Here is a 25,685-nt window from a genome sequence, read left to right on the forward strand (position 1 = left end):
TGCGTGTGCGTATAACGTGTTCGTCCCGTCCTCTTTCGACGTTCGTCATTTTTTTCCCTTTCTTTTCTTTCATTCTGCTCCTTGTTCGGTTCACTGTTCGTCTCTATCTGTATTTCGTCGTACTCTGTCTCTTCCTTGCCATGTCTCCCTTCTTTTCTTCATTTTTTTCTCTGTTTCTGTGTTTGCTCTCTTTCCAACTGTGTAACGTGGAGTACAAGCCAAGCGAAATGACGATGGTCGCGCGTGTACCGAGAGACACATTATACCTCCGTGTATTTTTATCAACGGAAGTGCGTAGTTGTACGTGCGCGCATTCCTGCACAGCCTGCGCCTGGAAAAGCGACGCTGAAGGAGGAGGGAGCGTGAAACGCGCCGCGTCTACAATGTACATGCGTGTATTTCTTGTTCCCGCCATTGTCGTCGGCACACGCGTCTCCCTCCATGCATCCGTTTCGTTCATTCCTGTCTTTCTTTGTCTTGCTACGTACGATTCTAGACATTTGGAATGATTAGGTGGATCTCTAGATTCCGTTACTAGGAAGTCACGCAGTTCAGAATTACTCTGAGTGAACATCAGAACTCTGTTTATACGGATCTGTCAAGGAGTAATAGCAATTCAGCAATTCTTCTCACCACGCGTCTCTTTTGATGCGTCCACTTTTTAGATTCTAGTGTTTCTGCGTTTTACGTTTATTTTATGTTCAGTCATGTTGGAACGATTTGGGCATTCCAGATGATGTGATTAAGGGGATCAGTTCCTATAATTTGCAATTACTCTGAACTAGAACTCTATACGGATCCGGCAAAAATTAAAAGGAATTTGCCAATTCCTTCAACTGTTCATGATTTTTCTCCGAGCAATAAAGACTTTAAATAAGTAAATCCAATCGGCAGGAAGGAGATCGGTTAAACGAGAACTAATTAAAATTTCATTCCAATAAATGCAGTTCGGACAAACGAAGTGTCTATAGACAACGGACGTACAAAGAAGTTTATTGAATGCATTCAAGTATCGTTCGAATATCAATAGTCGGAGATCTTCCATCGTCCTCCAACGACTTCTTTCACAGGAATATCCAACGAATTACCCTGAGAATCCTATAATTGCGAGATAATAGTTTACCTAATTTCAATGAATATGATATAATTAAATGAAAAGTGCCTCAATTTTCAAAATAAAAATATTCACGCGATATAGATCCAGTGGCAGTTCTGTGATACGTTCACTGAAAAGTACAACAATTCTGGAAAACTGTATAAAAATATGGACTATCGCACAGAATTAAACAATGTATTCTCAAACGTTAAGGCCCCCGCTAGTATTAAAAATCCTCTTCGTTGCCACGACGTCGCCTGACGAGTTAACGAAAAAATTGAAAGTGGATTCGTTTAGGGGTGGCAAAGAGAAAGAGGGTAAACGCGTGGCGAAGTTTGATCGATACTCGGGCTACCCTCGAAGTTGCCTCGCGATTTGACTGGTTAACGCCAGGAAAGCTTAAAACATGCGTCAGTAAAACTCCAACTACCCAGATAAGAAGATAACGAAGAGTTGTGTGCACGCGTGAACTACTTGTCCGTGTATTCGTCTGTACGATGAAACTATATGCGTGGCCGGGGGACTGTAACGGCGAACGGACATGTTTCGTGAAGCCATGACGGCTGCGCGTTCACTGCATAACCGGATCAGAAACCATGCAATCGTATCTACTTTTCTGCTTACGCTTTAGTTGGGGTGCTTCGCCTACATGCGATCAAGATACAACACCGACGCACGATTACAAGAACTCTTTTTTTTCTTCAAACGCTCAACGGTACAAACTCTCGCCACCTTTTTCCTTCATCCCTCGACAAGGCGTCTTCGAGCCGTGAACGAGTAAGTTCACGAGCGTCGGAATCGGTCTAATCTCTGCTTTAAATGACTGATATACGCAGGAAAGATATTCTAAGTTTGGAATAATTTGTACCTATTTAATTGGTAACCGAATATATTTACGTAGAGAAGATCGTGTAAGATTGGTAAATACGAAAGGCGTAGTTAAAGAAATTTAGTAGCCGCCTATCTATGCGCATACTAATTCGACAAGTAAATGTATTCGAAAAACAATGGAATTTACATTTTTACTTGTAGGAGCATACATTTTTAATTGGATTGAAGTTACTTAACGAATCACATTACACTTACGAAATTTGCGTTAATATAATAAATGTATACATTTTCTAGATAAGTATATTTTTTTACGAATAATGTACATCTTTATATATGTACATATTTATTTGATTTTATAGTCTTGCACTTTCGCTAAAATCCTGCATAAATACATACATTAACCAGTAACATTCACTTTTTATCTTTAACTGTGACACATATAAATATAAACGATTTCATATGTACAAGATACAAGTGAGACGTTAGAGTTTCGAGGCAGATATAAATTTAGCGTTGAATCGTTAAGAGATCGGAGGCCGTTGATCACGAAACGTAGTGGCACGACGAAGAGGAATTTAATGATAGTCCCTCCCTCCCTCCCCCTCATTCGTCGTAATAATTCCTCTCATTTTTCCGCGTTAATTCTCATCAACCGACGTTTTCTACGGATTCGCGTTAAAAGCACGATGCGAGATACCGCGAAACGTGGGAAACCTCTCGCCCGGTTTATTACGATGCTTTTGTAGTCACGCTCGCGGCGGTCAAAGAAATTTTCTTCGAATAGGTTTGCACAGGCTGTGCGACTCGAGTTCCCCGTGTGTATATCACATCGGTCGCGACTGCTACGGCCATAATTTTCTAGCCACCTGTGTGTGCAAGCGATCACGCTGGAATCCAGAGCGTCCGCTTTCTAAAAACCGTAAGTAATGCAAGAGCACGGAAGATCGTTCGATCGATTAAAGCGGTCGAACGAGAAGGTGCCGGGGAAGCTTCGTGTTTCTTTGCTTCGTGGATCGTTTCGTGATCGTTTCGCATACGTGAGCTCGCGCGCGCGTATTGCCTTCGATAATTGATTAATGGAAATAAAGGAGAATGTATGAGACACAATGAAGGTGAACTAGAAGGAATAAACGGTTAGCTCCGGAATGCGCGGCATAATGTAAGCAATTACATCGTTTCTTCGTTTTTAGATCGCGACTGCCGATACCCAGGCCTACCGAGGAACTTGATGTGTTTTTAACGAGAATAAAATGGTAGCGAGATAGCGTAATAATTAATTGTTCGGTTATCTCGAATTTTATACGACACTGTCTTCGTTTCACTCGTCGAATATCGTCTTTAATGGATCGGAATACGATGGTAATTACTGCGTGGCATCCTTTTCTCTATTATTTGAACTTCAACTTGGATCTTTAATGCCTGGGAAAACGTACAATATTGATATTCGATGGAAATAGCGGCACATTAAAATAACATATCCCGGTCTGTTTTTAGATCACTATTGGTGAAACGTCGCTGAATGTTATCGATCGAATCCGGCCCTCATTTTTACCCTCACTTTACGGTACCCGATACTACTATGAAAAAGGAAACACGATATTGAACTTTTCTTTTCTACCAGTTTTGTAATCGTGGGCATTCGGTACGAGTAGAAACTCGAAGCTTGAGCGATAATAAAAGGCTAAATGGCGTTGCAACGTGCGGAAGACTCGCCTTTAATCATCCATCGACGCGCTTGCAAACGTACTTTTCCCTGGTTGTTGACGGAATGCGTGCGCGAAATATAATTCCCGGCTCGAGGTGGCACGTCGCACGCGTATTATTACGTGTACGGCATCGACGTGTCTAATTACCTTCGATTCAATTTCGAAATTACGTTTCGATAGGAATTAATCTGCCTACATTCTTCCCTCACGAAAACACATTAAGAAAGCATTTAAAAAGAAAAAATTTGCTACACGCAATGGAGTCTCTTTTATCGGAACATCGATTAGTAATCTATTAATGGGAAATTTATGAATAATCTACCTTGTGTTTTACATCTAACGAGAAGAAAACAAATATAAGAAACTAGTAAATCATTCGGATAATCCGATGGTAGAATTTATTATCCTCAGTGAGTACGATCGTACGTACACGTTATAATACCTAATAAAATAAACAAGAAAATAATTCCTAGAAACGAATCTTATTCTTAGTTGCGTTCACAAAAAGTATGAGTTTATCACCTAATTATGATTAGTTTGGATAATCAGAATTCCATTGTACATAAACTAAAGTATGTGTATTTTACAACGATCGCAGAATATATTTTGGAAGGATGGCCTCCGTTTCGCTCATGTACGACGCACGAACATCCGTACAATTAATTATTGACCCGTTTTAATCGCGTTAGGTCTAATTAGTGGGGAGAGGGAGTCTCAAAGTTGTTAATTAAATTGGTTAATGCGATAAAGGAGACCATAGCGGAGTTCTCTTCGTTCCCTTTCTCTTCTCGTCTCTTTCGTTCCCCTTCTATTTCATGTTGGACTCCGTTCGTGTCTTTGTGTACCGCCCGCGCTATACTGCACCGCGAAGCGGAGAGAGATACTTTCAGCCACGGCGATTATTTCAATTATACCGTGCAGCCTCAGGATCGCGAAACCCTTCTTCGTTGGTGTGTATATTCACGGTTTTGGAACGAATAGCCGGCGTGACGAGTAAATGGACGCTCGCTTTTGCGAATGTTTATACCGCCCGATACGCTGTATCGTAATCCCATTCAGCACAGGCAGCTATAATAAGAGTTTTTCAATCGAACGTGGATTGTCAGAGTATTCTATAATTCTCTTATATCTGTATCTTTTATTATCTGACGCGAATTTCGTGAAATTTCTGACCGTTTCTAGATAGTACTCTGGGAGTAATTACTTTTAAAATAGAATTTTCTCTAATGACTAACTGCGTGCGTTTATTGGCAAGCTTCTGTTTACGAAAGTCACATTATGACTAAGTCTCTGTCGTGTTTAGATATTTCTGGCCTGTGTTTATGCTTTAATAACGACATCTGTTTATCATACGTTTAATTATTTTCTACTTGGCATAAATTATAATGACGTAGCTGTATCAAAGTTGTATTTTAATTCTGAGTTTAACTTAACTTAACTTCTGAGTTTGACTTAATTGTGGGAGTGTAGATCGTTGAATTTAAATTGAACAGAATATTTTAATATTCTTCTTCAGACATAATGTCATGATAATGGTAAGCAGCTAAGTACACTATAGTAAAGTAGCACTATAACTACCGATGATTATAGTGTACAATTTGTATTCTAATAAAAATCGTTGCAATAAAAAGTCATTGAAATTCACAAAAGTGAAGCGTTGTGTATTTATAAAAGATAGTTTTAGAATTAACATTTCTCCAAGTTTCGCAAACTTAGATCCGCATCACCTTACAGCCTATAAAACTTCTTCGAACTTCGAGAAACCTGCAGTCGAAAAATATCTCAGAAATCGATACGGCACAATTTTTCGGGGCAAATCAGTCTTGTCAGCCGGTCGCGGTTACTCCTTTCACGCGGCGAAATATTCGAAAGTAAAGAGAGAAAGAGAACGAGAAAAAAAAAAGAAGAAAATTCAACAGCGTCGAGTTTCAACCGGTCAACACACCGGTCGATATTACAAAACCTGGAACGATTATAACTCGCAACGGGTAAATCGATAGTGGCGATCGACAATAATAAATATTCTCGTGACTCCCCCCTGTGCTTTTAGCGTATCACTGATTCGAAACGCTTCGTGTCTCGATAATCGAACCGGTGAGATATTCCAGTTTATGCATACCGGCCATTCTCGTTCATTCCTCTCGCGTTCTTGCGAATCCGTCGTTGTACGACACCTTTGGCCGCGAATCGTGTCGCCTCGAAATAACCGATGGTGGCGTTAGCGTTGGGAAGCTCTGGTAGTCATTAATTATAATTAATATCGATGCCGATAATGGCAGGCGCACCGTCGCCTCGCCGATCCGTATATTGCTGGGACATAGATCGGCGAGAACGCCTCTAACGTGTAAGTGCGCGCTATATATGTCCATATAAATTTCCATCTTCCATCGAGGATGATCGTTCCTGTTATATAGCCACGTTTATACAAGTGGTCAATTTGTAGGTTAGTTTGGTTGTTAGCTGCGGCTATTAAAAAACAGAAGAATATAAACGACGAAGATGCACCATATAACGACAGAGAAAGAGAAAGAGAGAGCTAATGTGCACGGTATAGCCTATCCGAGTCGTTAAAAGCTACACGAAAGGTATCGTCGACGTGGATTAAATGTTGCTCGTTATACGTGTCGTGGTTGTAAATCGTCGTTGTAAATCAATTGACCAGACTTGGCCGGACTGAACGACCTGATAAATAGGATTAACTGATTTACATGAACGAGATTCGTCCGGGCAGCATCGATCATAATCAACGCTCTCGATAGCGTAATCTAGAATTCATTTTCGTCAGCCATATAAGATTTCTTCCGACTCAACGGTCTTTCTTCTTTTCTTTTTCTTTTTTTTTTTTTTTTGTTTCTTTTTTCCTCATTTGTACGCTCTATAGGCGAATCCATGCCAGCATCCGATCGTGATCCTGAGGGACGTTGCCTCGTCCGATATGGAGTCGTTGCTGCGCTTCATGTACCACGGCGAGGTTCACGTGGGACAGGAGCAGCTGGCCGCTTTCCTCAAGACGGCGCAGATGCTTCAGGTTCGGGGGTTGGCCGATGTGAACAGCGGTGCTGCCACAGCGAAAATTCCACCTCCCTCGTCGTCTGGTGGAAACAACGGTAGTGCACCGGTAAATATGAATTTTAATCTTTGAAATATTAAACTTTATTTTAATTCGACTATCTAGTGTAATAACTGAGGGATATTTGATTTTCACAGGCGACACCACGCAATCCCTGGCAAGATAACGGCAGGGGAGAATTGAACGAGGGTGCTTTGAGTCCTCCGCCAGAGAAGAGACCTAGAAGCTATAGTCCACCATTGGGCAATCACGTGGAGCAGAAAACTGACCTTCAGGAGTCCCTTCTGGGACAAGCCCTGGAAGGAGGACCTACGATACACACGACACCTACGAATAATGTACAGGTAGGAAGGAATGTTACTTTGATTGGGTCAATCCTTTGACAGTTTTACAGTGTTTAAAAATCTGAGAGTTAAGTTTTTTTGAAAATATGTAGTCTGCAAATTAGAAAATACGTGATTTGTTCCTTTCGATTTGTTAGTGCAATTTTCACGTATTTGTATATGATCCAATAATACACCCGTGTATGCGATGCCACTTTATTATACTGGCAGAAGATTAATAGTTTTAAATGAGATTTATGAAGACTGGATAAGAAAAGTGGAATTATTATCGGTTACAGGCGCAGTCTACAGGCGAGGATTCAAATTCCATGTCGGAAAACGAAGAGGAGATGTCGAATAACGACAGTATCCTGAATTCCGTGAAGACGGAACCAAGCGACATTTTAAATGATTCTATAGAACACCATCGTAACTCGTTTCCTACGGCGCTCTTGGGAATACCAGGTAATTCAATCGAAATCAATTCAACTCTTTTTGCTCTTTATAATGTTTTCTAGTTGGCGGCTAAAGAATAATAGCGCTGCAAGTCGAGATTTTGAAAATTCAAATTCAATGACGTGTTTCAATTTTTAAACGTAATCTATCTCCGTAATTAGTTAAGTTGTAATTTTATTCTCTGTCTGTGCGTTTTAACGACGTGAAAAAGTATAAGCAATTTTTTATGGTAGTGAACGCACAACATTATTTTACGAAAACTTGCAGTAGACTGACTTACACAACTACGACTCTCAGTCAACTAATCGAGATAGAAATGAAATGACGTCGAGTCGATTGACATTAATTTCCTGCTTAGAGTTGACGAATGGTGTAAGACAATTGTGTGATTATGATCGTAATTGATAATTACAGGACTGATACCAGGGCCATCCGGGATCCACGCGGCGAATCAGGATCCGAATTACGGTAAGTGATCAGAGTCAACGATTCGATTTTACAGTTTATTACGATTTCGTAGCCCAAGACTATAGTATCCTCCCGTCGATTCCCTCAAGACTCTGGTCTCTCGTTGTTGCGTTGAATGCATGGAACTCTCGTACCTCTCACAACCCTGCATCCCCTTGCCCAACTTAACCCTTTTTGAAAAAAAGAAAAAAATATAGTAAGAAAGAATAATAATAACGATAAAAGAATAATACAGAAACATGGCGAGTAACAGCGTTATCGTGGAGCTACGTCTCCGACGGCTCTTCGAGTTCGTTTACCGGAATAATATCGATTTTCCTCCGCAAAAAATGGTCTGCGGTCGTTAGAAACAGAATTGTTAGGGTTGCCATGCAAAGCCAAGCTCGACTCTTTTTAATCTCGAATTCTTTAAAACGACCCTTCTTCGAGGCTTGCTAAAGCTAATTGGTCAGTCGAGGCGAGATACGAATTCAATCGACTGTTAAAACTGTTTATGGATAAAAGAGAGGGTGGAGGTATGGAAATGGCAATGAAGAAGGACAAAGTACACACGTTACCACATTCAGCAAACAGATAAAAATCTGACCGAAATAAAATTGATACCTGTGATATCTTGAGATTAAAAGAGTGAAAAATACATTTACAAAAAAAAAAGTAGAATGTAATCTACGATTGGATCATAGATATTCAGGGAAGTAAAAAAAAACATACACACACGGATTCGGGGGCGGGAAACAGTGTGACAGGAATGAAAAAAAATAAACGGAAGTAAAACAAAAAATGTTAAAAAAAGAGATAAATGAACGGAACGGGAAACGAAGGGCTGTGGGAGAACGGAAAAAAATTGAATAGTGTTTAAGGGATCGTACGAGGTTGGCTGAGGACTGACATTGGCTGGTGGTTCCAGGGCGATGGCAGCCCTCTGGAGGAGACGGTTCAAGCTCGAGTTCCGGTTGGTTGCCGGGTACGTCCTCCGCGAGGAACGACCACACCGGGTCTGGAACTTACCAGAGCGGAGTGCACAACTCGAAAGGTCAGGACCTGTCGTCTCTGCTCCAGCAGCATCATCATCACCATCAGCTCCACGCCACCAGCCAAGCGTCGCAGCAACACGCCCTAAATGCCTTGAACTCACTCAACTCCCTGAACAGCCTGAATACCGAGCAGCTGACGATGATGCATCAGAAGCTGCAGAACAATCTTCAAACGTTGCAGCAACAGCAACAAACCGCCAGCGCGAAAAACGAGCTCAATCTGATGCTTCAATCGTGCACCAAGGAGAAGATTCAAGAGAGCATGGCGTTGTTCCATCAACAGACTCATCGTCGGTTTCACCAGCAACAGCATCATCAAACCGACAACACGAGCCAATCTGGCAAACCAAAGTGTCCGGAGTGCGGGAAGATCTATTCGAACAATTCGAACCTCAAGCAACACATCGTGAACGTGCACACAGTTCAAACCGAGTACGTCTCCTGTCACGTGTGCAACAAGCAGTTCAAGACGAAACAATACCTCCAGATACACCTTCTGTCGATGCATGGTATCCGGAAACGGAAAAGTTACCCGTTGTATCAGATGCAGACGCAGATACAACAGCAACAATCGTCGGGTAGCCAAGTGTCTGGCGGTCAGCAATCGCAGCAACAATATGCGGCACCAGAAAGATGGTCGAACGAGGACAAACAGTGATCGGAACGCGTGTCTTGCGTATCGTTGATCGATCAAAGAATTGACGAGACACGCGTGTTTCCCTTGGACGATGTTTAGGGCTGAAAAGAGAGGGGTCGATGAGAGTGGATGCTGGCAATCTGTATAATTGACCCAAAGGAACTTTGACGAATAGCTGGGAATATTCCCGAGTAAGACAACTATGACCTCGCAATAATACTCGTAGTAGATGTACATATACACTATTGTAAAACTGCATAGGGAAATAAGTGTTTGTTCTTCGCGTAGAACATCCGTAGTTTTTCTCTTTTCTCTCTTTCTTTTTTTTTTTTTTTTTATTCATTTCTACCGATAGTTAGAACAAAAGAACGGAGGTGGCGATAGGCAGAAGGAGGGCGAAAGAGGGTGCTGATACGAGGATTGGCCGACCTATTTTCGTATTGTACCGCAGTGCGCAGCCAATCCTTCCAGGCAGCGATAAGTAAGCGCCCGCGATTGGCCGACAGAGACTTCTTGAAATTCTCGCCCGTATTCTTATCGGCATAAATAGTAGCGGACGAAGAAAGAAGGATGCGTCAGCCTCGTTTCGCGAAAAGAGAGTCATTCACGGGAAAAACGTCGATAGAACTGTATTCACTACTTTTGAGGATTCACGACCTTTAAGGGGAACCGAGCGAATAGAGAATTCTAAAGAAATAGCTGAACCGGTGAAAATAACCTTTCTAATAGAACCGAATTTTATCGTGAATATTCCTCTTCTTTCCTCTCCCTTTTTTATTTGTTTTTTTTTTAACGAATCACATTTTTTTCTCTCTCTCTTTCACCGCCGATAAATTCTTTCGCTTGTGTCGTTGGCAATTAGATTGACCGAATTACGACGGTGTATCTTTATAGGAAAAGAAAAGAAGAAATGGAGCGAATTATTTCCGACCGTGGCGTTGAAACGAACCGAATTCAGGGCGCAATATTCGCTTGTCTTTTAACGTATGTCTCTGCACAGGGTGCTTTTAAAATATTGACACGCGTGGCTAAAACCGGTAGCCAGAAATGCAGCGTCCCATTTACTCTCTGTCGCTTCCTCATCTTGACGCGTCACAGTTCGCCCTGCAATCGTATGTAAATGTGTGTCCGCTTGTGTACGTCTCTCCCTGTGTGCATTTTCAGAGGCACGAACGAAACGAGGCTCGGTACCACACATACGTACACACGTCGAATGCCCGCGCACATTTAGGCTCACGGAATTACGAGGCAGAAAGAGATAGACTGGCTTGTATTGATCTCGAGGATTCAACAAACAGCACCTAGTGCCTCCCGCTCCTTCCTCTCTAACTTTACCTTACTCTTCCACCCTCGACCTCACCCTATCTCTCGTTTCGTTCTCCACGTGTTTCATAGGATTCAACTTGTCTCTCGGACAGAGTTTGATGAGCCCCCCCCCCTCCCCCTCCCCGATAGTTTCTGAGCCAGCTTGTTAGCAGACGTTTGCTTCAATTCTCCTCATTTTCCACGCGAATTAGATCTGACACGGTGAATTTCAAGTTCGTTTATTCAAATTGCATTTTTACGATCGATCACTTTCAGTTCTACTCGAGATAACAGATAGCAGATATGTATGTAAGAGTGTATTTTGTATTTTCTAAACTTAAACTGCAATATCACGCGAAAAAAGCTTTGCATTACGGTATATGCGATATCAGGCCGATCTATACCATTCACGGATCAAATCGTTAACAGTGTGAGTGCGTTGTCGGCGTCGAGCCATTGGATCAGGGTTTTTCGAGGGTGAGGAGAAGAAAGTTGCACGGGACACGCGATACAAGGCCCTAGTGAGCGTGGGCCACGCGATGCTAGCACACGATCAGCCTATCACCCCTATTGCGAACCCCTGGCAAAACAAACCCTGCCGGCTTATCCAATTCCACGGCATTTCCACGAATCTCTTCCATCTCCTGTCTGTGCTACCCAACCCTGACGCTCGTAGTTCCGACGTAAATGGAGGAGGAGACTCGCATTTGTTCCAGCCACCCTCTCGCTTTCTCTCTTCGTTCATTCTAACCCTTCTTCCACCCTTCGTTTTTGCCTGCGCCTTCTCCGTTTTTACCTTCAACCCGCAATCCCTGCCATTCAAGCGGTCGGTTAGATCGTCTTGTTCTTATTTCTTGGAGTGAAACTACGTCACCTTTGAGAGCCAGTGAGCATCTAAAAGCATTCGCCGCTTTGGTTTCAACCGACACCACGAGGAAATGGTTCTACTTCCTGCTGTCGTTAAAGATGATGGCTCGCTAGCATATATCGTTCTTCCATTTTTGCTTGTTTCTTCGTTTTTTTCTTTTTATTCTTACGTACAATTAGTTTCGGGTATCATCATCATTCTAAGTTCAACGATTGTCCTAGGTCAGGTATATTTTGGATTTCAAACAAGTGGATTCAGGAAGAGTTTTAAAGACTTTTTTTTGAATTTTTGCATCTGTCGCTGCTTTTTGAAATATTTAGAGTCAAACAATTTGTAGATTTGACAAATTTGAATTCCTAGACATTCCGGTGAACATGGCAATTCCACCGAACAGAAGTTTTTTTACATTGTTCACAAGTTCCTTAATGCTAGAATCACCGAAGATCGAAGTATAACATTGATAGCATAGAAATGAAAATAGAAGCTTGGAAGCAAAGCTTTATTCATATTCATTATCCAAAAATTCATTGAAATACCTGAAAGTGCATCGTTATAAATCCACAGATCTGTAGAATTAGTTTGGTGATTTTACTGTTAAATAAATAATACTTTTTCAATCCTCAATCGCCACTCGAAACGCTCGAAAAGATTTTTTCCGCTTTTTCTCCAATTTTCTTGCCATTACACGGGAAATCTCCACGTAAGCTGGTGAAATCGGCTCTCCATTCGTCGCTTCACAGATTACAGTCATCTATCACCCGGATTCGATCCGGATAACCTAACCGTCCGTTTCGAACTTCGCTAGATTCTTATCAACTTGATAAGTTTGTCTGATAAAAGCGGTATGTCTCTTCTACCGTCTAACCGACGTTTCTCGTCGTCGTGTACGTAATATCTTTCGACATACATGGGGTGGACATTGGGAAGGACAACTATGAGAGAAACTGCAGGGAAAGTATGAAAGTTATCGCGTGATTATCGTAAAGAATGAACGAAAGATCGATTGTGTCACGCGTGTCACGTAGTTGAGGAGGACCACGAAAAAGAATAAGTTTTCCCGTCTTTAATTCCACACGCCTGTGTCTCGCATCTTACTTCTCCCTTGCTCGCTCGACGCAGAATACTGATTCTTCTGTTGGCCGAGAACTAAGGGTGGCATTAAAAGTTTCGTGGAAAAGAAGTCGAGCAAATAACACGCGAACGTATGATCGATTGCGTTCCCTAGGAAAGTGTAATCTGCCTTGGAAAGTGGTTGGGGAGAAGGGCAGAGCGGAGAGACAAAGAAGAGAGGAAGAACAGGAAATGAGATGGGATATAAGGATATTGTGGCCCACTTTGCCGTCGACGATCAGATACACAGAGGCTTTGGGGCTGGTAGAAAAAAGATGGCCACTCATAGAGGGCAGGGTAAGATCGGTAGAAGAATAAAAATGGGATTTCGTGCGATAAGCGGAACGTAGACCGTCGAGTTCAAATGTTTGCTCGTTGGATTCGCTTCTCCTTTTACCTCGTGGTTGCGTATTTTTTGGTCTCTGCTACTCTTCTTTTTTTTTTTTTTTACTCCCTCTTACCAAGGTTCACCTTATCCCGATTTCATCCTGCTGGTTCTTCTCGTTTCTTGTCTCCTTAATGTTCTGGAATCCCCTTTTTCCTCGCTTTTACCCTTCGTGGCATCCACGTGTTGGCGGAACGTGCGCGAGGAAAGGGGATGATCGACCAACCGAAGGGCGGTTCATCCTATATTGCGTCGTCTGGACAAATGACAATTGCAATTCCCTTTTGGAATCTATCGCATTAGTCTGCTGTCCGGACGCAAAATCGTTAGATCGCTGCGTAAAACTGTCTATTCCTATCTTTTCTCTCTCTAATTTCGTTAACAAAGACGGACAACGGTAGAAACGCGATGAAATTAAAGGATAGGATAAGGTAGAGTTATTTAGGTTAGAAGTATCTCTGAGTCCTGCTATATTGTCTCGAAAATAAAGAAAAGAAGTTGAACATACACGAGTTTCAACTTGGTAATATTATTTTAGCTAAATTTATCGTAACTATATTTAGTTACTCAGCGATGGTATTGCGTCAGTTATTCCGGATTGACTAATTTCCACGCGTGTTTTCGTCGTGAAGAGTCATCAACAGAATTGACAGCAGGCTCCATTAACGTAAAGAATAGCAACGAAACTGGAGTAAAGAGTCACGAACGCCTTGACAGTGATATTCGTCTAGCTCTAAGTTTTCCACGAGTTATGCGTCGCAGACGTTGCCACTCGAAATTACGAAAGTTTGGCGCGCCATCAAGAAAAATGACGAACGGAGAGTGCGCGCGGTTGGAGCGTGCGTGTCACATGGCGCCTTGTCCCTTTTGTTATTCTACTCGTGCACGATCCAGGTATCGCTCTTAGTCCCATCTTATCGATTCTTCCCTTTCGAAACCGAATATACAAAAGAGGTAGGGGAAACTTGTTCGGCTCCCGTAGAGATTTCGTAACTCACGAAGAAAGAGGACACGATACGGTGGAATTAATTAAAGAAACTAAATCCCACCCTTTTTATTAACGGAGCGAGCATCTTAATTAAATTTCTCTCTAATTGATAACGGTGGTCCTTCTCTTCATGCACTTGGATACGTATATCAGAGTTCATGTTATATAAATTTTCTAATTTCTGACCAACATAGAATGCATAGGTCTTTCTCTCTCTCTCTCTCTCTCTCTCTCTTTCTCTATGTGCAGGCATCGTGTACACCAGGCTTATTCCGCCTAGAGCGTATCGATTGTTCCGCGTCGAACGTAGAGGAACGATAGAATGAGATTGGATTTCACGGTTGCAGCAACGACGGATGGGGTGGTGGTGCAGCACACTTTAGCAGGAAGATTGATTAAGCTGCCGCAGCCACCGCCGCCCACGCGAGGTATATTAAAGACGTGACCCGACATAAAGGAACCCCCTTCGTCTTCAGCTACCATCCGTCTCTTTCTCTCGCTACATCCACCCCTATCTTCTCTCTGACCACATTGATTTTCCACGCCACACTCCATCTTCTTCCTCGCTTCAACTTCCTTCTTCACCCAGTGATTTTCTCTCCACTGTAAACTCTCTTATCCTTCTCTTACTTCTCAGTTTTCTCGAAGAAGTACAAACAAGTACGATGGAAGAAACGTTCCTTTCTCGTTCTCCTTCTCCTCGTCGTTGTTATCGTCTCGAGGTCTGTGGTCCTCTATCTATCGGGGACTCGTTGTTTACTTTAGCCGTAAGCTCGAGCTACCCGAAGAAGAAGAAGATGAAGAAGAAGAAGAAGAGAGAGAGAGAGGGAGAGGGAGAGTTCTTTGGTCCTTGGAAAGCTTTGCAAGTTTGATTGAATTCCAACGAGTGGCCGGTATCAGGAAATGGACAAGTTGCTTCGAGGTCTGTTTCACCTTACCCGTCTCCGTCTCCTCATCCTCTTCTCTCTACTTTTCCTCCCTCTTTCCCCACATCTCTTCGTTTTTTTCCCTCTCTCCAACACGCCGCTGTCTGCTAGAAAGCTTTTAGCCTTTCCTATCCGAGTTTCGAGTCCAGACTGCGAGCGTTATTTTCGGTTCTCACGTTCGCCAGGAGGGATTAGAGAGGACGCGAGAGATTATAGAGTTTCGTTATTGCCGCGCTAAATGTTCGTTCCCGGTGTAGTTTCTGAATTAAAGGCGACCTGGACGCGCGTATAGTGCTTTTATTAAAAGCTCGCGCGCCGCTTCAATTTTAAAACAGTCTCGCGGACAGACGTATTTGAAATTAAAATAGAGGTTGAAATTAAAACGGCGAGGAAAGAAAGGAAGGGAGGAGATCGAGGATAGCAAGGGAGAGAGAATAGATATTTTATTCTGTCAGAGATATTTATGTCGAACGACCCTTTTTGTTCTATGCCGCTAATGTTCTATTTCTCATTTGAGCTCGTTTTTTTCTTCTTCCACCTTGTCCTAGATTGCATTTTTCATGAAGATCCCGTTAGGTTAGGTTCGTCCTGGCCATTGTCACGAATTTTCGACGCTGCGTAGATTCCAGGGAATCCAAGGACCTTCCACTTTTCTCTACAGCAACTTCTCATCAATTTCACCGAAGGTAACACCCCAGGGCCGTGTTCTGTCTCATTCTTCGTTGCTTCCCTATAACGCTATCTAACGTGTCAGGCTTTTGTCGACTTGAGATATCCGTTTTCCTTGGATCCCCCGCTGGGAGGGTTTCTCGAATAGATTCTATACGATTTCGAACGGTTAGTCGTTTCCAGATTTTTCACCGATGTTAAACAGTCAGTGAAATTCCATTTATTTCCCCGTGATTTACGACGCACGTCGATCGTACAATTAATCTTAAGAAACTTAATTACACGCCGCTCGTTATCATCGTGTGACGCGGCTCATCCCTTTCGATTAAAGGACGCACGAGCTACTTCCGAGAAAGAAAGCTCGTATCTCTTCTCGTCGGTAAATACGTTCGAATTAGCCGGCCCCTATCCGCAGAGACGACGCAACAAATGTCCTCTAAAAATAAGGGAAGAAACGGGAACAGAGAAGCGTTCCAGGCGAAGTCGGTTGAGCGACGCGCAAAAGCCATCGGACGTTTTCATGAACGAGGAAGAGAGGGACGAGTTGTGAGAAGGCGAGAGACGGTTACGAGGGCAGCAGCAGAGCGAGATGGGGGAGGAGGGGCTGAAGTGAGAGACAGAGCAAAGAGAGAGAGGAAGAGGAGAGAGAGAGTGAGAGGCCGTGCTTCCCCCGAGGGTCCCGGGATCGATCCCTGTGCAATTTCCCGCACATGTCCGCATTGATCTGCCCTCACTTGCCCCCGGCGCCCACCCTTGCCACACTGAACCACCGCCACCCCCGCTGACGCCGTCACTGACGCCGCTGCCGCCACCGCCAACCAACCACCCTTAGCTTCCTCGGGATCCCCACGATCGTCCAAACACCCGTCTCTCACGCCGTTTCACTGTCCAAAGTCGTTCGAACTACTCTTCCAACCATCCCCGCGGATTCAACCCCTTATATAGTTTTCCCTCTATAGTAGCGTGCCTTAGAAAGAGGAACGGTGCTTGACACGCGGGTCTTGTCACGCGTCACACACGCGATACGCCCCGAGGCATACACGATTTTTCAATTTAAGGAAAAAGAAAGAAGGAAAGGGAGACACCGATACTGGGTATTGGGTTTCGTGATTGGCAGGTTCTTCCGGTCTCCCAGGGGATTACACGTCTCTCGACAAACGTGTCGCTTTGGAATTTCGTATATCCTCGCGACACCAGGGTTAATTAAGAGAACGACGAAAGGGAGGAATTACCGGTGTAGATGTAACAAAGAACGCGCGAAAACGAGTCGACGAGCGAAAGGACAAAAGTTATTCGCCCGAACACCGCGACGCTCTTCGCTTTTTCTCGCCGATCTTTTTCCCACCTCCTTTTTTTCTTCTCTCTCTTGCTCTTCGTGGAGCTTCACGAGAGAGCTCGTAAAAACTTGGCTCTGACGAGGGGCGTCGCGGTGGAAGTGGATGCGCACGAGGGCCACGAGTTCGTAGGCAACAACGTGGGCCACCTAAATTAAACTTTTCTCTCCCGGTTCTCTCGCGCCACGTCCCTCCCCACCTCTCTGTCCGTTCACCGAGCCCCCATACATCAGCCTGTCATAAACCTAAGCCGTGCCGAGCCGCGTTCGATGTAACCGATCGTTAAAGAAACTTCGCTACCGGAAACCAGGTGTACCTTCCGACGGGAATAACCGTTCGAAGGAACTCGACGCGCGGCACGCGGGACGGATAAAGAGCGAGGTTATTGATCGCTTCGAAATTGCTCGACTTCCCGAGGAAACGCTAAACTGGGCCTATTGAAAAGCTGAAGCTTTGCTCGAACTTTCGCGTCGATCTTACTTGAATTTACAACGCGATAAAAGGAGAAAGAAGACAGAAGGAATTTTAATATCGAAAGAATCTTTTATTCGATAGAAGGAATATTGGTAATAATCTTTGCATCCTTGCAGTTAAGAACAAGATCGTCTTCGTGAACTTTCCATAAAAGAATTCTTCCTTCAAAAAATACGATTTTTCTATAGAGATTGTTAGAAAATTTTATAGCCAGTTGAAAGTTCGATCGATCAAGGAAGATTATCCTTCTAGAATTTTCATAAAAAAGATCTTTCGTCGAGATACAAAATTTTCGTGCGAAGGGAGAATACAAATAATTAGAGAAATTTATAGCCGGTTGGGAGTTTGATTGACCGAGAACCAATGAAAAGGATCCTCCGCGAAAGGAAGGCTACAGTGATTTTCCCCTGATTAGTCCCCCAGGGAGAGTCAATGGCCGACATGATTGAAAGGATGTAAAGTTTTGCCCGCGTTAGAGAGCCGACTAGTCTCGATGTATTCGTTGGTATAGAGAATTATCCGACGGTTTCATGACGATACCCACGCGGTCGTTCGCGGGATCGACGTTTCCAAGACATTTCGTTGCGTAAGAGGAGACAGACAGCGAAGAACTTTACCGGAAAGCCGAAGACATCGATCTTCGACTTCCCTTCGGCCAATCAGCGTGCTGACTGCTTCTTGAGAAGCGGCTCCTCGTTAATGCAGCGCAATTCGTCGGAGCGACGCCGCTAATGGAATGGCGCAATCATCCCAGCCTCGCTACTGAAGCTCCTTCCTCGTCAACACCGTTCCTTCCTTTCTCGTCTGTCGCTTATTAGTTTCTTCCTTTCATTGCTTTCGTTCCTTTTTTTTTCTCTTTCTTCGTGTTGGACTTCTAACCTCTTCGTTGTTTCTCAGTTTTCTCAATTTACATCTGGCTCTTTTTTTCGAAGTACAACGTTGTTCTTGTTCGTTCTACTTTCATTTCTCCTGTTGCTTTCTTCCATCTTTTTTTCTTTGGAATTCTTTGGTTTCTTGATGTAATCCATCCGGATCTATAGCTCTTAGGCGAGAGTAAAATGTTTCAATTTTTGAAATATTTTTACGATATCGATGAATAAACATTTTCTGCATTTTTAAATAGTCGCTACTATAGATACATCCCGTAGTTCTCATCGTCTGTCTATATTTCATAGCGCTTCTGTGGTCCTTCTGTCACAGGGCCACCATTCCATTTCTACCCTCGTGCTTTCTCTTCCGGTTCAGCGTTCCTCCCCATTCCCCGTCATTCCCGACGTTCTATCACTCTCTTCCGACCGATCGGCTCGAAGGTCCGTTGTAATCAAGCGCGCACGTACATTTCCCACCCTAATCGATCGAACTCGCTGGTACAATTACTCAGCCGACTGTCTTACGTGATTCTATCTCGCGTAGAAAAAGTTTCCTCATAATTATTCGAATTTTGCTCGGTTCTTTACTTCCACGGTTACTTTTACGGCTCCACGTGGCCTTTCTACATTTATTCTGTACAGTAAAACGAAATTCTTGTAAGCAAATTCTTGAACATGTTGCGCTAACTGTACTTTGTATACAGAGTATCTGGTAACTGGTGACACAATCGGGCAAGGGACGAATCCTCATGAAAAATACGTCAAAAATATAAATACTCGAGTCGAAACTTACAGTTAGTCTATCGAATTTTCGAATTTTCAGGCAGATTTTCATTTTTTCTCGAAAGGAGTTTTATACGCAACAACTTTTTTCCTGCGTATTCGGGGTATTTCTTCATGAAAAATTACACCTTACTCGGTTTCACTATCAGTTACCAGACACACTGTATCTAATGGTAATAAATTCGTGCCATCCGCAATAAAGTCCCCGATTCAAATGAAAAAGATAGAAAACGAAGGAATTGGATGGTTGAAAAAACCTTCTACGCGATTATAGCGCAGGTGTCATTTTTACCACTCGTTAGCGCGTTTACTTTCATCATAGATAACAACCGGTATTTCAAAACCGATTCGAGGCTGGAACGTGCAGCGTGACCTTAATTCCGAGCAGAACGCGGCAGAGCCGATACGTAAATCATCGTTGAATATGGTTTTCCGGGTGTATGTACCGTTCACGTAATTCTAATAAATCGGCTCGTCCCAGCGCTGTAAATCACAAGCTGCGCGCAAAACTCTCTCTGTGCGGTGACCGCGGATCGCTTTTTCCATCGTGCGAAGCTTCTTATCCCGGTCATATTTCACGAGGCCAAGATTAATCCTTATTCTCGCTGATTCGACTTGTAATAGACGATCGACGTTAGTACACAATCGTAAATTAAACGCGATTTCATCAGCCGTAAAGTTAATAACGTTTTCGAATAGTGGAGGCTGGGGATCGTCCTCTATGGTTCTCTAAACAAAGTGGCGGAATGAATCGGAGGGTGGCACAATACTTATGAAAGACAATTTCGAAGGCGGATACCTGTCACGTCGCGCCTGCACATTCTTGCCCTTTTACGTAATGAGACGTGCACGAAAGTGGGAGAGGCCTTTTGCTTAGAGATTCGTAGGAAAGATAGTCGTAACGAGGCGTAGAGGGTGGATCAATACGAGGGTTCTTACGTAGTTCGCACACTCTCTCTCTTTCTGACTGTCTCCTCCTTTCTTCGTACTCCTCCTTCCTTCTCTAACGACTCCACCCTGTCTTTCGTCTTCGCTTATCTTACTCTTACATCTGAAACTCCCTTTTGTCCGAGTTCTTCTCTATTTTTGTTTCTTTTTTTCTTTGTCTTTATATTCTGGTCTCTCCTTTTTTTATTCCCCTTTCCCCCTCCGCTACTTCTCTCTCTCTCTCTCTCTCTCTCTCTTACTCTCTTACTCTCTTACTCTCTGGCATCGAGAGCTTGGAATGCACGAGGACGAAGGTGGCGACGTTGTGGAGGATCATATACGTTTCTCTTCCATCTTCTGTCACCTACGATTCTGTTGACGAGGCGCGAGCAGAAGAGCACTTCCGGTGACCGTCTCCCGCGGCTGTCGCTGGACCCGATTGAAAAAGAACGTCTTACGATTAGAGAATAGTCGAGAGGAAAACGGAACGATCCGACAAGACGGCTTCAGTTTCGATTAACAGGCTCTGAAACACAGTTTAAGGTCTCAAGGGATGGATCGAAGGAAGCGTGCGCAGGTAGCCCGAATTACGCACCAGTTCCGTGATCTATGCGCTCGTTTCGCCACGAATCGACGTAGAGTTAATTTGTTAAACGAGATCAACGTTGACAGCTACAACATCATCAACATCAACAACAACTACAACAACACACCAAACATCCTACAACCGGGCATGCCCTGAGAGTACGAGAGTAGCCTGCGTGCGTGTGTGTTCAGGTATGAGAGTGCGTGTGCATGAAGTGCAGCCTGTGTGCACGTGGCAGAGGAAGAGAGAGAGAGGAAAGATCGATCGGGTACGATATCGTGTGGCTCGAGGGTGCGGAACACGATCGAGAGAGAAAGTGAGAAAACGTTGAAGACACGAGAGGAAGAGAGAGAGAGAGAGAGAGAGAGAGAGAGAGAGAGAGAGAGAGAGAGAGAGAGAGAGAGAGTAAGAAAGAGGAAAGGAACACGTGTGAGAGACTGGTCACACGTGTGTGACTAGTGTGTGGGCGTATGTCGGTGAGAAGAGAGGCTTAATGTGTGTGCACGTATATGAGAAGGAGTAACTGCTGTATGATTGTGTGTGTTGAGAAGAGCAAAAGAGAAGAGAAGAACGGACGCTTGTGAGAAAAAGAACGAACGGAACGACAGAGAGAAATAAATCCTGAATGTAAAAGGGAGAGAGTGAGAAAGAAAGAAATGAAAGAGAATCAACTGACGGGCACGTCCTGGTTGTAGGATCGGTGATGCCGAAGAGGGAGGAAGCCGCGATGGCGGCGGTGGCTGCGGCCGCCAGCGAAACTACGCAAGCCGTGGAGAATTTCGCGAGACTCTACACGGCACTGCGCCACGACGATGCTAGTAGGCCTCTCTGTCGTTACTGCGGCAGAAGCTACTCGTCGCCGAGCAACCTTCGGCAACACGTGAAAAATGTCCACTCGAATTGGCCGCCGCCGGAGACGTGGCCGCAGTGCAACGTGTGCGGGAAACGGTGCAAGACCAAGCATTACCTGATCAATCATCAGCTTCAGGCGCACGGAATACATCAACGGCCCAGTTTGAACAATCCTAATCAACAGCAGCATCAGTCACCCTCTTCGTCCTCCTCATTGCCATGAGTGCGGTCCTCATCGTCTGCCGTCCCGTTCTCGTCGAACAGCATCCACAAAAAACGATCCGCGACCAGATGAAGTCGGGGGTTGTTCTTGCATGTCATTCGTCGATACAGGATGACCGTAATTGGTACAGAAACGAATCGAGATTTTCGATCGGATTATTTTAGAATTCGAAATGGTCGCCGTCATTGTATCTATGATAGATATTATCCGGTTTCGGTTCGATTTCGGTCGGTTTATCGTCGCGTTATTTTTACAAAAGAGAAGATATTCGAGAAAATCAGGTTACGTCCTGATTCGTATTTATACATAGAACGAGGGAGGTTAAAACGGTTAAAGCATGACGTTCGAGGTGTGGTCGCCTGTATCAGCGAGGTCACATTCAGATTCCTATTTTCTACAGACTTTAAGCAGATGGCAGACGAAGTGATCAAGAATCCTTGCGATAGACAAGGAACTTTATCGTTTTACAGTGTAACGAGGTACGCTTAACGTTCCACGATCACGGATATCATACGTAGAAAAGGCAGTATAATAGACACGGTACGAACGAAAGGTTCGTAATAAGATTTCCGGCAGGTTCGAAAATAGACGTGGCAAACATGAAAAATCTATCGAGTATAATATGCTCGATCTGTTACGTAAAGTAAAAGGGGTATTTTCTAAGTTAACACGTAATAAAGAACGCTTACACACCTCCGCCACCTTCGAGCCAAAATCCGCGTGGATCTGGTTTTGGAGTCGACGAACTATAATACCCGGGGAAGCGTGTTCAGCCACCCCACGCATACGCGCGCGTATATTCACAGAGAGAATCGAACGGTTTCCGTAATAATCTGGCACGTGAGATTCTGCCGGGACACGTTCAAGCGTCTCTACCGTCAGTATTCGATTTACGCGGTGATTGCGCGAATTCCGTGCAGTCCTCTGTCTGCCAATTGCGCGCGATATCGAGCAGAGAGAGAGAGAGAGAGAGAGCAATTAGCGATCCGCCAGATATACCAGTAACCGGTAACTATTTGCGGGAGACGTAACCTCTCTAGATATTCCGCATGAATCAATGGGGGGATACGGGTGGGTAAGGATTTACAGGGGAAATCCGGGGGGTTGGAAGGCGGTTTGAACACATATTCGCGCGCTTTGGTACTCTCTGTTTTTATTAGGGAGGGGCTTGGGTTTGAGTTTATGATGGTGGTGGCTGGTGGTAACGTTGGTGTGGTGGTGGTTGCAGATCACGGGCTCGATGAGGCAGAGGGCGCGGCTTACCACCACCACCACAGCCATCACCAGCAACATCATCGGCATCGTCATCATCATCCACTATCCGTTCCTCCTCCTCACCATCATCATCAGGCGCTACAGGAAGACGACCAGCAGCAACAGCAGCAAGACCAGTCGACCACCACCGCATCCACCACGAGCACCACTACGACCAAGTATCAACGGAGCCCGGCGGACTACAGACAGCAAAAGATGATACGCGATCATCATCAACAGCACGGTTACAGGTGTCCCCTTTGTTGTAGGACGTTGCAGGATATCAGTACGATGAGGGCTCACTTGGAGCATCATTATCCGCGAGACTCGCCCACATGTCCCGTTGCCTCTTGCGCGAAAACATTCTCTCACCCTAACAGCGTGAGGAACCACATGCGTTTGAAGCATCCGGTGCAATGGGATCAGATAAAGACGCTTAGATGGACTTACGTCTGATAAAGAGGCAACGAACGATCGCTGGCTATCTGTCTGGGTTACATTAAAATCTCGTAGTCATTTTATTTTTCTTGTCGCGCATATCCAATTTCGTATTTTTTAAATGTTTCCTTTCTTCTTCTCGGTTAAATATTGCTGTCTATTCTTCGTTTGTTTCTAGAAGTACCTTGTTCGGTATGCGAATTCGAATTTGAACGCGACTTTTTTATTCCCTTTGTCGCGTCGTTTCATCGATCCGAGCACATGTGTCTCGGTATTTGTTTCTTGGACACAGTGGAGGGTGCGTTTCTACGAAAAGGTCTCGCGTGCCAGAGTCTATAATCGTTCGAAGGGGTTGTATACGCGATTTTACGAGCTGGTTGAATGTAAGTATACCATCGGTACGGTATGGTAGCAGCGGAGGAGGAGAGGAGGGTTGAGAACGATTTCGAGGCGAGTTACGTCTAGGATGACATTATCCCTTTTTAGTGCTTTATTCTCGAGACGTCGCACAACCACCCACCTCTCTTCCTGACAATTAATGCCCACTGAGAAGCGCACACTTTGTAAATATATTCGGGAGATTATTATTATTATATATATATATATAAAAAGAGATGAAAAGAGAAGGAATATATTATATATAAATATATAAATATAAATATAGAGAGATATATATATATAAAGATTAAATCTATATATATATAGAAGAGAGAGAGAGAGAGAAAGAGTTGATTTTGTATAAAAAGAAAAAAAATGTACGAAACAGTATTTCTAGTAGAGCCTGATTAAAGAAAAAAAGAAAAAAAGATAAAAAGGAAAAAACTGTAGTCACATCAATAGAGATCGTGTATTAATAAGGTCGACGTTGTTTGTAAGACTACAATGTTGACGATAATATAGTTAATGATTAGGTTAACGTATCTTAAACAAGAGAAAACAATGTTCCTCTAAAGCTGAGTAAGCCAGCCTTACGTTAACGAGCGTAGTTTTTAAGGAAAAGCGTGAAACTCGAGTCGGGAAAACTTTTTAGTCTACGGGCGAAACATAGTCGAGTTTATAACAGTAGAAGAACGGAACGATAAAATATTGGAAAAGGAAAGAACGGCGCGTGGAAGAAAGAATGTTTGAACGCGTATCGGGACTACTTGTGCGATGCTTCCGTAATCGTTATTCGATGAAACGCGCCGCAATACGAATATTAATACGTATATTTACACGTACACACACACGCGTAGAGAAACATAAAATATACGAATATATATTGAAATGACAGACGATATAACGCGTCAGCGAACGTTGGAGAAACGATCGACCAGCACACGATGAACAGTCGATTCAAGAACAGCGCCTAGCCTTATTTTTCTACAGTCTTGTGTTTTTTCGTCAGTATTCCCTAGGTAAAGAATATCCCCCGATCAGGTTAAGTTTTTTCGACACACCGATGTACGATAGTTACTAGAGGATACGCTGCGAATAAAATTACGAGGAAAATATATATAAATATAAATATATTATATATTCGCGTGCACGAGTTGTTGGTTGCGCAAGTGAGAAAGAAACGATCTCTATTCTTCGTAGATACGACGATGGTGGCTAGTCTCGAAAATTCGTTACGTTCGATCTTTTTATTTTCCGGTAAACTCGATATCCTATAACTTTTGATTTTTGATTCCACAAGTTGCTCGATGGAAATCCCTTTCACAAGCGACAGCTCGTGCCACGAACAATGTATAGAGCATCATACGCACTATTTTAGCAGATACTAGCGTACGTAAGATTATACATAAGACACACGAAATGAAGTATATACTATTTAAGTAATGCTTTGTACAATAAAAGGTATTCAAAGAAGCTGACGTGGCTCGTCAATCAATGGATCCACATTTGTTCAGTTTACCAAGCCAAGACTATACTATGAGTTCTACAACGGAACAACGTTTTTTCCCCTTAAGTTCTCTCTGTCTTTCGTTTTCTATCTAACGTTTATTTTTTATTTCTTTCCATGCGGTTTAATTGTCTGGGGCTTGCGCTACCCTTAGCTGCAAGTTTCTCGGCAAAAAAAAAAAAAAGAAA

At 43.6% G+C, this 25,685-nt stretch overlaps 1 protein-coding gene across 17 annotated transcripts in view; it reads left to right on the plus strand.

The window, feature by feature from the left end:
- LOC122574033 (protein abrupt) overlaps positions 1-25,685 on the plus strand; it is a 77,704-nt gene that overhangs the window by 38,450 nt on the left and 13,569 nt on the right. For 13 of the 17 annotated variants that reach the window (XM_043741099.1, XM_043741097.1, XM_043741107.1 and 10 more), the window contains 4 exons: positions 6,515-6,751; positions 6,841-7,047; positions 7,326-7,491; positions 7,897-7,950. In XM_043741099.1, the coding sequence (XP_043597034.1) occupies positions 6,515-6,751; positions 6,841-7,047; positions 7,326-7,491; positions 7,897-7,950 (664 nt within the window). Of the gene's footprint in view, positions 1-6,514; positions 6,752-6,840; positions 7,048-7,325; positions 7,492-7,896; positions 7,951-8,857; positions 9,813-21,540; positions 23,106-23,148; positions 25,464-25,685 lie in introns of those variants that run through there. The other 4 variants (XR_006318877.1, XR_006318876.1, XM_043741105.1 and 1 more) reach the window with 4 other exon arrangements.

This window comes from Bombus pyrosoma, linkage group LG13 (assembly GCF_014825855.1).
Source record: "Bombus pyrosoma isolate SC7728 linkage group LG13, ASM1482585v1, whole genome shotgun sequence".
Classification (NCBI taxonomy): domain Eukaryota; kingdom Metazoa; phylum Arthropoda; class Insecta; order Hymenoptera; family Apidae; genus Bombus; species Bombus pyrosoma.